Source organism: Moschus berezovskii, chromosome 3 (genome assembly GCF_049115385.1).
Source record: "Moschus berezovskii isolate FMDL1 chromosome 3, NW_MosBer_1.0, whole genome shotgun sequence".
Classification (NCBI taxonomy): Eukaryota; Metazoa; Chordata; class Mammalia; order Artiodactyla; family Moschidae; genus Moschus; species Moschus berezovskii.
The window spans coordinates 112,601,688-112,614,541 of NC_142462.1; the positions used below are offsets into that span (position 1 = coordinate 112,601,688).

The 12,854-nt window shown below is 43.1% G+C and overlaps 1 protein-coding gene across 1 annotated transcript in view; it reads right to left on the bottom strand.

Moving 5' to 3' along the window:
* Positions 1 to 9,218, bottom strand: part of ZC3HAV1 (zinc finger CCCH-type containing, antiviral 1) — a 51,847-nt gene extending 42,629 nt beyond the window's left edge. The window contains exons 1-2 of the mRNA XM_055421338.2: positions 9,110 to 9,218; positions 8,088 to 8,787 (exon numbers count right to left, since the gene is read on the bottom strand). Coding sequence (XP_055277313.2) covers positions 8,088 to 8,395 — 308 coding nt within the window. The 5' untranslated portion in view covers positions 8,396 to 8,787; positions 9,110 to 9,218. The remainder of the gene's footprint in view (positions 1 to 8,087; positions 8,788 to 9,109) is intronic.
* Between the last annotated feature and the right edge of the window lie 3,636 nt (positions 9,219 to 12,854).

The following is a 12,854-nucleotide window of genomic DNA, read 5'->3' on the forward strand; positions in this document are numbered from 1 at the left end:
CTAGGGTTCTAGGAACCCACAGCATAGTCTAGAACGATGAGGGGGAGAGGGAGGGCCCTGGAGGGAGGCCACAGGGTCTAGATGAGCACAATTCCTTAACTCCACAGACTCTTCAAAAGGTGAGTAGGATACACTTGGGCTAGAACTAGGACCATACAGCAGAGGGCACAGGGCAGAAATTTGTCTTGCCCAGGCCACAGGGTGGTATAGAAACAAAGCTTTGTTAGCAGGAGTGAATCTCAAACATTAAGCTGTGCAAACAAGACGAAATAAAGCAAATATTTGCATACTCAATCACTGATGTAATCTACAGCCTTGAAAACAGGCAAAACAATCCTAAATATTGCTTAGAAATAAATACATGTGTAGAAAGATAATAAAAATGTGGGGAAAAATAAATATCAGACGCAGAACCGGGTTGTGGGATTGTAAACCGGCATGGCCATTATGGAAAACAGAATGGAGTTCCTCAAAAAATTAAAAATAGAACAACATATGATCCAGCAATCTCACTGATGGGTGTATATCGAGAGGAAATGAAATCAGTATCTCAAAGAAATATCTGCACTCCCAAGTTGATCACCGCATTATTCACAATAGCCAAGACATGGAAACAACCTTAGTGTGCATCCGCAGATGCATGGATAAAGAAAATGTGGTTTAGATGCATAAAATGAAACATTATTCAATCATAAAAACAAGGAAACTGCCATTTGTGACATGTGTGAACCTAAAAGACCTTGTGCTAGATGAAATAAGCCAGACACAGAAAGACAAAAACTGCATGATCTGACTTGTACACGGAATCCAAGAAAATCACACACATCAAACATGAGACTAGAATGGTAGCTGCCAGGGATTTGAGTGGAGGAGGAGGGACGTCGGTCAAAGGGTACAAACTTTCACCTATAAGATGAAGAAGTTCTGGAACTCTAAGGTACAGCTTGGTGACCATCAGTTCAGTTCAGTTCAGTTGCTCAGTCGTGTCCGACTCTTTGCGACCCCATGAATCATAGCACGCCAGGCCTCTCTGTCCATCACCAACTCCCGGAGTTCACTCAAACTCATGTCCATCGAGCTGGTGATGCCATCCAGCCATCTCATTCTCTGTCGTCCCCGTCTCCTCCCGCCCCCAATCCCTTCTAGCATCGGACTCTTTTCCAGTGAGTCACAGTTGATAATAAATACTGTATACTTGAGACTTGCTAAGAGAGTTGTTATTAAATGTTCTCATCATTTTAAAAAATGGGGGTAAATTGGACTTCCTTGGTGGCCTCAGTGGCTAAGACTTCCCACTCCCAACTTGCAGGGCCCTGGTTTAATCCCTGGTCAAGGAACTAGATCCCTCATGCCACAACTAAAAGTCCGCATGTCACAATGAAGATCTAAGATCCACGTGCTGCAACTAAGACCCCAGCGCAGCCAAATGAATAAATAAACAAACTTTTTTAAAATGGGGGGTAAATAGATGAGGTGATAAATAGGTTAATCAGCTTGATTGAAGGAAGCACTACACAGTGTATACATATAACAAAATACTACATTGTACCTCCTAAATATGCACAATGCTTATTAGTCAATCATATTTAAAGCTGTTATGTTTACCACTAGTTATCACCTATAAAATGGGGGAGATAATCAAAGATGATGCCATCCAACCATCTCACAGCATCACCAACTCGATGGACATGAGTTTGAGCAAGCTCCGGAAGTTGGTGATGGACAGAGAAGCCTGGCGTGCTGCAGTCCATGGGGTTGCCAAGAGTCAGACACGACTGAGCAACTGGACTGAACTGATCAAAGGTGAGAATTCTGGGGCTTTTAACTGGTAATATTTTATTTCTGAAGCTGATTTGTGGGTACACAGATTTTCACTGTATGTATATAGTGTCATAAGCAAATAACATATTAAAAACTTTCATAAGAAAATAATTAAAACAATGAGATACGATTGTATACCCTTAGTTCAGTTCAGTTCAGTTGCTCAGTCGTGACCAACTCTTTGCGACCCCATGAATCATAGCACGCCAGGCCTCTCTGTCCATCACCAACTCCCGGAGTTCACTCAAACTCATGTCCATCGAGTCAGTGATGCCATCCAGCCATCTCATTCTCCGTCGTCCCCTTCTCCTCCCGCCCCCAATCCTTCCCAGCATCAGAGTCTTTTCCAGTGAGTCAACTCTTCGCATGAGGTGGCCAAACTATTGGAGTTTCAGCTTTAGCATCAGTCCTTCCAATGAACACCCAGGATTGATCTCCTTTAGAATGGACTGTTTGGATCTCCTTTAGCACAAATACAAAGTCTGGGCAGCCGTTCAGTCCCTGGAAAGAGAACTAAGATCTCACATGCTGCGAGGTGCAGTCAAAAAGTTAAAAATAAAAGAAAAAAAGAGAGACTTCCCTGGCAATCCAGCAGTTAAGACTCTGCGCTTCCACTGCAGGGGTTGCAGGTTCAATGCCTGGTCAGGGAACTAAGATCTCACATGGTGCAGTCAAAAAGTTAAAAGGAAAAGAAAAGAAAAAGTCTGATAATACCAAGCACTAATTGTCTATAAAATCAGGAAAGTGAGACTACCAAACATGAAAATGTAAATTGGCCCCATGGTTCAGAAGGTAAAGAATCTACCTGCAATGCAGGAGACCCAGGTTCGATCCCTGGGTCAGAAAGATTCCCCTGAAGATGGGAATGGCAACCCACTCCAGTATTCTTGCCTGGGAAATTTCATGGACTGTGGAGCCTGGTGGGCTACAGTCCATGGGGTCACAAAGAGTCAGACACAACCAAACAACTAACACTTTCAAGGTAAAAATATTTTTATTACATTGATTTGTCAGAATCTGCAAAAGGTGAAGCAAACACTGAACCCAGCAATTCCATTTCCTGATGGGTTTCTGTGGTGACTCAGATGGTAAAGAATCCACCAGACATGCGGGAGACCTGGGTTCAATTCCTGGTTTGGGAAGATCCCCTGGAGGAGGAAATGGCTACCCACTCCAGTATCCTTGCCTGGAGAATCCCAAGGACAGAGGAGCCTGATGGGCTACAGTTCATGGGGTCGCAATGAGTCAGGCACGACTGAGCAACTAAGCACAGCATATGATATACCTTGGAGAAGCTTTTGCCATGAGCACCAAGAGACAAATATCCTCTTGGCAGCATGCTTCTTTGTAGAAAAAAATTAGAAATATTCTAAATGTCCATTATTACGGGAATAGGTACAAATCATAGGATGAAATGCTATACAGCTGTTAAGATGAATAAACTAGATCCATATAATGGCATGAATCGATCTTCAAAACATAACACTGAGAAAAATTCTAAAACACATAAAGCAACACTACATTTTGTATATGAATAAAAACATAGATGAGAGGAAATTTTAAAATCATGGACACACACCAAAATCATGACTGAGGTTGTTTCTGGGGAAAGAAGTAAATGAGATGAAGAGAAAAAAACAATAACCTTAGGCATATTATGGTTTTCATTTTATTTTAAAATAAAAGCAAAAATGAAAAATGTAAATATTTATTCTGAGAGGTGAATTATAAGCTTATTATACTATATATTGTTTTATATAGTGTAGCTTTTGGAATATACTCAGAATATATAGACTCTGATGCTTGTTACACCATTCTTTGCATTTTTTTAAATTTATGAAATAATCGATTCATTCTCTTCCTATCTACCCACCCCCACCCAAAGTTTCAATTACGCAAACAGGAAAGTCATACAAACAGGAAGAGAGCCCAGAGGATACACCCACAGCAGCAGAAACCGCAAAACTAGTTGAAGGCACTCAGAGAGCCTGCTTTAAACAGTTAAACAGAAACCATGCTTTAAAAAAAATGTCTTGAACCTGAATTAATGAAAGATCACATTTCCTATAGCTACTTGACAATGCCAGTAGCTAAGTTAAGTCCTACAGGGGACTGCCCTGGGGTCCAATGGCTAAGACTCTGTGCTCCCAGTACAGGGGGCTTCGGTTTGATCCTTGGTCAGGGAACTAAGATCCTGAAATCAGCAACTAATACCCACTGCAGTCAAGTAAATAAATAAATTTTGTTTTAAAAAGAAGTTTTATAGATCTGGGTTCAACACTAACTTTGTCAGCTATCTGCTATGTGACCTTTGGTAAATTTCTAAACAGCTCTAGGCCTGAGTTTTCTTACATCAAATTGAAACTGAAACTGTTAGTCACTCAGTCATGTCCGACTCTGCGACCCCATGGACTGTAGCCCTGCAGGCTCCTCTGCCATGTGATTTTCCAGGCAAGAATACTGGAGTGGGTTGACATTTTCTTCTCCAGGGGATCTTCCAGGGACCAGGGATCAAACCCGGGTCTCCTGCATTTCAGGCAGACTTTTACCATTTGAGCCACCAAGGAAGTTCCTAACATTTAGATGGGGTTTATAACACCTACCTCAAGAATCAAGACGGAGACTAACTTGGGTACCGTCTCTGAAGTGCTTATCATAGTGCTTGGTACACAGCTATTTGTTCAATAAATGGTAGTTATTATTTGTGTCAGAACTGAGATTAGAACTCCATGTGTGGGTATATGTTTCAGCAAAGCAAAAAGAAATACCCACAACAAAGGACCAAAACTATTTTCCAATGATGAAGCAAGCCCTGTCATCAACTAAAATGTCTAGCTAAAAGCAACTTAAAAGATCAGAACTGCAGAATTTATAGGAGAAATCCAATCTATAAAGAATAGTAATAGAGAGGAAATTTTATATGTCCAGCAAAAGGCAAACAGTCCTCATGCAAACAGAGAACAGTTACGGAACTGAATGTTAATCTCAACATGGGCATTGATTGGTCAACAGAGCCCATCACCCTGTAATCCACAAAGAAAGCCCTTAGACTCCCATGTGTCAAACCCATCTTTTAGAAGATGAGGTTTTATAAGTTGCTAAGAAAGAGAGACTATTTTAAAACATACTTGGGGGAAAAATATATTTTCTAGGCTTTGAGGCAAAAGAATTCTCCCAATGGTCCTTATTATAAGGACATGATTTACATTAATGGATTAAAATTTTTTAATCCTCAAACTCAGAAGTGATATATAAACAATTTTAAAATATGACTAGACCAATACACTTAAGAAATAAGACTTTCAAAATAGAGTAGCTATGGTTCAGACATCCTGGGAAATAACTATTTCCCAGATATCCTGAAAAATTATATTATGGATGTGATTTCAGATTAGACGCTATGACCTAATGTAGAATTTAATGCTCCTGTAATGCATTTTTGCTTCTGTACTTTGCTTGCTGCTCATAAAACCAAAGTTACTCCACTTTAAGATAAAGTTTTTTTAAGTAAAGATTCCTAAAATTGTAAAAAAAATAAATAAAGTCTTAAGATGAAAAAAAAAAGAATCATGCTATATAATAAAATTTTGTTAAAAGTCAAAAAAAAAAAGAAAGGTTATAAGTAGTTCATTGCTTTAAAATGTTTTTAAAAGACTAATTCTATGAATATCTTGGATTAAATACATTTTTTCGTGTTAAAAAAAAAAAGAAATAAGACTTTATCACTCAACTAAAAAAAGGAAAAAAGACTTTCATGAATTCTCCAGAAAATCCACCCAAACTTGCATAAACTAAATTATTCCTACAGACCATATTATTCATATAGAACATATTATTCCCCTTTTAAAATGTAGAAAAGTGCAGGTCAACTACCCAACTTATGAACTTAAAACAGTTTTGATGTTTCAAACAACAAAGAATAATAATTATAAAGCAACAAAGTTTCTAAATGTACTGTGTGTGATAAAACTAAGTTTCTAAATATATTAGATACATTGCAACATATTAAAACAATTATGGATTATGTCTGCACAGGTTTTATTCCCTGTAAATGCAAGTCCAAATATATGGCAGTCAGAGAAATTTGAAAACCAACTGGATATTTTATGATATTAAAATTATAATTGCAAAAAAAGTGATCATTGCACTGCAGTTATATTAATAGAGTCCTTCATCTTTGGAGATTAGTACTAGAGTATTTACAAAGCAACTAAACTCTGGCATTTGGCTTAAAATAACACGTTGGTGTTAGGAATGGGGATGGGAAGGGGAAAATAAATGAGCCTTACTTTGAAAACTGTTGAAACTATGGGTACACAGGGGTTCATCATTCTCTCTTCTCTACTTTGGCATATGTTGAAAATATTCACAGTAAAAAAAAAAAACAAAACGTAAAGACAAGAAGCCTATGTATTTAAAACCAAAAGTCAGCACTAACTGGTGAAGAATTTTTCACAACAAAACAGAAAAGACCACAAAGCCTTTCATCCTGTTGTTATTTGGTAGAGCACTAGAATGTTCCTTCCTTTTTTTTTTTTTGTCTTAATCTCTACCCTCTTTTCCTCCTTCCTGGTTTCATCTGTTGCTGACTTCTTCCAAATGCATACCTTCCTAAAACTCAGAAACAGACTTTCAAATTGTTGCCCCGCAACATAATAAATATTTCTTTTTAATAACAGAGCATATTTTGAAAATTTTGCTCTAAACGAATTCAAAAAAAATCATCTCATCTAATCTCATCCATTTACAACCTCTGTCTTGTATGTTTTATCACACAAATAGTGGGAGTGAGAAATCTAAAGTTCTTGGTGAATATGTGCAGGCTGAAAAGTTTGAAGACCAACATTTTGGACACTAAGACACCACTAAAAATTTTCAAGGAGGGAGGAAGTGTGACAAGTGCTACATCAAGAAAAACAGTTTAGCAGAAGTACATACAGATAGGAAAGATGGGGAGAAAGATTGTGGTCAGAGAAAATCATTCACTAATTCAACGAGACATTCATTTAGAAGTGAGATTGAAAAGTAGGAAATAGGGAAGTTTCAGGAGTGCTCAATGAAAGGACTTACTGATTAATGGTTAAGGTAATGTGAAGGAGGAAGAAGAGGTTGAGGGGAGTGTCAGAAACCCTGCCCTGGGGGAAAGAAAATGGGTTTGACTCAGATTGGCAGGATATTTAAACGCAGATTCTTCTCAGACACCTGGAGATGAAGAACCTAGAGTCTACTAAAGGCCTGCGGAAGTACACAAGGGAGCCATCTTTGTAAATGTGATAACTGAACCCAATGGAGTCAGGGCTTTCCAGGAGAGAAGTGGAAGACAGCTCCATGAAAAAGGTTAACCCAAACGTTGGGGCACACCTATATTCAGGAGACAAAACAAGTGAAAACACAGAAGCGGCTGCCAGGGAGATACTGCAACACTGTTTCAAAGTGGTCCCAAGAGTCGTTTGGTCAAAGGGAGGTTAGCCAAAGGTGCAGGCCACCGTGGCGACCCCGAGGAAGGATCTCTGAGCGGACCCACCGCTGGTAACCCTGAACAGGACCATTCTGGTCCGGTGGAGCGGTCTAGAGTCAGAAATCAGAAAAGGGATAATGAGAGGGGGGAGAGAGGCAGCTAGGAATGGAAGGCCAAGCAGAGCCCCGCAGGCGCCGCGATGGAGACAGATCCCGGGGGCCAGGCGCGCCTAGGGGGCTGGGAAGACCACACAAAAACCCCTAGCGGGTAAGGTAGCCGAGAGGGAGAGACTCAAGTTTCCAGAGAATGGAGGCATTTTCGGTCTTTCCCAAACTTGCCTCCAAATCCTCTAGAACCTGGCATGCCCAAAAGAACCTCATTCTTACGAGAAAAGAGAAAGTGTTAGTTGCTCAGTCGTGTCCGACTCTTCGCGACTCCATGGACTGTAGCCCCCCTCAGGCTCCTCTGGCAAGAATGCTGGAGTGGGTTGCCATGCCCTCCTCCAGGGGAATCTTCCCGACCCAGGGATCGAACCCCGGTGTTCCGCATTGCAGACAGACCCTTATGGAAGTGGGGAGCTCATCGTAGTCTTCACCCGGGCAATAGCGCCCTAGCCATATTGGAGGGAAGGTCCGACGGCGCTGCAGGGGAGGAAACCTCCAAGAGAAGAAGCGCGGGCCCCGCGAGAAGCAAGGCAGAGGCATAGGGCGCGCGGTCCCAGCGAGGGCGCTCCCCTCCCAGAGCAGCAGCCGCGGTCCTCCCAGAGCCGGGACCCGGGGGAGCCGCCCCTCCCGCTCAGGGCACTCACCGCTCCGACTGCGAATAGTGGCACCGGCCCAGCAGGTTGAGCTTGCAGAGGTGCAGGTTCCCGCAGGGTTTGTTGCAGTACTTGCGACGGCAGACCCGAGCTCGAGTGGTGGCTACCACGGACCGGGTGACCCCTTCCTTTCCGCCCATCTCCAACACCACGAAGCGGTCGGGCCCGGCCTCCTCCAGCACCTCGCAGAGCTGCGCCTCGGAGAGCTGCATCTCGCGGAGCAGCGCTTCCAGGGCCATGCGCCCCCCGTGGGCGCACAGGATCTTGGTGATGAAGCTGCACACCCCGGGGTCCGCCATGGCGCGCTGCACCGGCCTGACCTCAGCGCGGGACTCGGCTGCCGCGAGAATCGAAACTTACTAGAGTCCCTGGGGCGAGGGGCGGGCGCCGCGCGGGCTGGGCGCGCCCGGGGTCAGGGAGCGAGCGTGCGCTGTCCTCCGCCCGTTAGCCGAGCCCGGCGGTTTCGGTTTCCGAAAAGCTCGGGTCGACAGGCCAGATCTCACCGACCCCGGTCCCTGCGTCAGATCCAAAGCCAATCGCGACGGCCACCTCGTGCAAAGAGAGCGAACAAGTGCGGGCTTGTCTGCGGACGACCGTGGAGACCACCGGACGGCTGCCCCTCGCCTTCAGTCTCCTGGAGGGTCAGGTTCCCCAGCTGGGCGCCGAGAGGCTTCTTCGGAAAGAAGAGAAACTAAAAGGAAAAAAAAAAAAAAAAAAAGTGACCTCTGGGCTCCGGTAGAGCTTTCATAAGCCAGACGAAGCGGCGAATGACGCGAGTCTTGGGAGCCCTCTTGAGGAGCCCTCTGTTCTCTACCCCACCCATCCCCGGAAAGAACGGACCCAAGAGAGCGCCTGCTCTGAGCCCCGCGCCCTGCCTCCGGTATTTGTTGTTCGGTCGCGCAGTCCGACTCTTTGTGACCGCATGGACTGCAGCCCGCCCGGCTTCCCTGTCCTTCACCATCTCCTGGAGTTTGCCCAAACTCATGTCCATCGAGTTGGTGATGCCACCCAACCTTCTCGTCCTCTGTCGCCCCTTTCTCCTCCTGCCCTTGGTCTTTCTCAACATCAGGGTCTATTCCAATGATTCAGCTCTTCGCATCAGGTGGCCAGAGTATTGGAGCTTCAGCTTCAGCATCAGTAATCTTCACAGCTCCACGAGATAGATAGTATTATCCTCACTCTCCTCCAGGAAGTGATCTGAGCAAACAGCCGACAAGCTGGAACCGGATACTACCCAACGTTTCCCAAATCTGACCCCCAGACTCCAGATCCAGGTCCGCCTGTCCGGGACCGCTGGGTAGTGTCTCTCTCAGCACCCGACCTTCTCCAAGAACAATCATTATTGCTCTCCCGCTTTTTCACCTTCTTTTGAGCTCTTTGAAAAACCACTTCTTGACACATTCTTGCCTGTCTATAACCGTTAACAGAAGTGCCACAGACACTGCTTAAACTCTGATAGCAATTAGTCACAGTCCGGCATGCTTAGACAGATCCCAGGACTTCAGCTAGATTTCCTCTCTTTGAATACTTGGACACAATCTTTTCCCCTTCAGTGGGGACTCCTTTAAGCCCCGAGTTGGTATAATATAAAAAAGTGAAAGTGAAAGTTGCTCAGTCTGTCTGACTCTTCGGAACTCATGGACTGTAGCCCACCAGGCTCATCTGTCCATATAATTCTCCAGGCCGGAATACTGGAGTGGGTAGCTGTTCCCTTCTCCAGGAGATCTTCCCAACCCAGGGATCTAACCTCCCTCATTTGCAGGCAGAGTCTTTACCATTAGAGCCACCGTTTAAAGATTAAAGTGAAAACATTTGAGCTACAGAGGATGCAGAAAGAAATTTATCTGAATTTCTCTTAATCTGAGTAAAGCAAAGACCTCCAGAAAATGCAGCTAACCTTTCACCCCCTTCCAAGGGAGTTTTCTGCTAACTCAATTGCCCTGGAGACAGAATATCTGTTGCAGTTAGCATCAAAAAGCCAGATAGAACCTTCCATACCCCTCTACTGAAGTCCTAAAAAAGAAACCCTTTTGTTAATTGAGACATATAAAGTGATTTCAGGCAATTCCAGGAGGTTTCCATTATTGGAAGCCTCTCCCCACCAATGCTAAATAAACCTCTTTTCTCTTTTTATTTATTTATTTTTCCTTTCTCTTTTTAATCTGTCTGCTGCCAGTTAATTTGTAAGACCCAATGATTGAAGAAAGTGGAGAAAACCACTAGACCATTCAGGTATGACCTAAATCAAATCCCTTATGATCATACAGTGGAAGTGAGAAATAGGTTTAAGGGACTAGATCTGATAGAGTGCCTGATGAAAGATGAACTATGGATGGAGGTTCATAACATTGTACAGGAGACAGGGATCAAGACCATCCCCATGAAAAAGAAATGCAAAAAAGCAAAATGGCTGTCTGAGGAGGCCTTATAAATAGCTGTGTAAAGAAGAGAAGCGAAAAGCAAAGGAGAAAAGGAAAGATACACCCATTTGAATGCAGAGTTCCAAAGAATAGCAAGGAGAGACAAGAAGGCCTTCCTCAGTGATCAATGCAAAGAAATAGAGGAAAACAATAGAATGGGAAAGACTAGAGATCTCTTCAAAAAAATTAGAGATACCAAGGGAACATTTCATGCAAAGATGGATTCAATAAAGGACAGAAATGGTAAGGACCTAACAGAAGCAGAAGATATTAAGAAGAGGTGGCAAAAATACAGAGAAGAACTATACAAAAATGATCTTCAGGACCCAGATAATCACGATGGTGTGATCACTCACCTAGAGCCAGACATCCTGGAATGTGAAGTCAAGTGGGCCTTAGGAAGCATCACTATGCACAAAGCTAGTGGAGGTGATGGAATTCCAGTGGAGCTATTTCAAATCCTGAAAGATGATGCTGTGAAAGTGCTGCACTCAATAAGCCAGCAAATATGGAAAACTCAGCAGTGGCCACAGAACTGGAAAAGGTCAGTTTTCATTCCAATCCCAAAGAAAGGCAATGCCAAAGAATGCTCAAACTACCACACAATTGCACTCATCTCACATGCTAGTAAAACTTAAAATTCTCCTAACCAGACTTCAGCAATACATGAATCGTGAACTTCCAGATGTTCAAGCTGGTTTTAGAAAAGGCAGAGGAACCAGAGATCAAATAGCCAACATCCACTGGATCATTGAAAATGCAAGAGAGTTCCAGAAAAACATCTAGTTCTGCTTTATTGACTATGCCAAAGCCTTTGACTGTGTGGATCACAATAAACTGTGGAAAATTCTGAAAAAGATGGACATACCAGACCACCTGACCTGCCTCTTGAGAAACTTTATGCAGGTCAGGAAGCAACCGTTAGACCTGGACATGGAACAACAGACTGGTTCCAAATAGGAAAAGGAGTACATCAAGGCTGTATATTGTCACCCAGCTTATTTAACTTGTATGCAGAGTACATCATGAGCAACGTTGGGCTGGATGAAGCACAAGCTGGAATCAAGATTGCCGGGAGAAATATCAATAACCTCAGATATGCAGATGACACCACCCTTACGGCAGAAAGTGAAGAACTAAAGAGCCTCTTGATGAAAGTGAAAGAGGAGAGTGAAAAAGTTGGCTTAAAGCGGAACATTCAGAAAACTAAGATCATGGCATCCGGTCCCATCACTTCATGGCAGATAGATGGGGAAGCAGTGGCAGACTTTATTTTTCTGGGCTCCAAAATCACTGCAGATGGCGATTGCAGCAATGAAATTAAAAGGTGCTTAGTCCTTGGAAGGAAAGCTATGACCAACCTAGACAGCATTTTAAAAAGCAAAGACATTACTTTGCCAACAAAGGTTCATCTAGTCAAGGCTATGGTTTTTCCAGTGGTTATGTATGGATGTGAGAGTTGGACTATAAAGAAAGCTGAGCGCCGAAGAATTGATGTTTTTGAACTGTGGTGCTGGAGAAGATTCTTGAGAGTCCTTTGGACTGCAGGGAAATCCAACCAGTCCATTCTAAAGGAGATCAGTCCTGGGTGTTCATTGGAAGGACTGATGTTGAGGCTGAAACTCCAATACTTTGTACTCTTTTTTAGATTCCACTTGTAAGTGACATTATATAATATTTGTCTTTCTCTGACTTACTTAGTATGATAATGTCTAGGTCCATTCGTGTTGCTGCAAATGGATTTATTTCATTTTTTGTGGTTAATATTCCATTGTATGTACAACATCTACTTTATCCATTCATTTGTTGATGGACACTTAGGTTGCTTCCGTGTCTTAGCTATTGTAAATAGTGCTGCTAAGAACATTGGGGTACATGTATCTTTTCAAATTAGAGCTTTCATCTTTTCCAGATATATGCCCAGGAGTGGAATAGTTTGACCATATGGTAATTCTATTTTTAGTTTTCTAAGAAACCTCCATTACTGTTTTCCATAGTAGCTGCAACCAATTTATTCAATATATTCCCACCAACAGTGTAGGAGGGTTCCCTTTTCTCCACACTCTGCCCAGCATTTGCAGACTTTTTGATGACTATCCATTTCCAATTCCCCTCACCCTAGGTGAGGTGAGTCTCAGTAGCCCACAAGGGTGGGTACCCCAAACCCTCCTTCCTAAGAGATCCGAACACCTTCACGGACCACTGTTGCTGCTCTTTTCTTGTTCATTCTCAGTCACAGTTGGGCAAAAGGTACCAACTGACACCCAAATAGGTCACTGGAATGCACGCATATTCCTCCCTCCCCCTTCTAATAAGCAGACCTGCTTCCTCCTGCTGA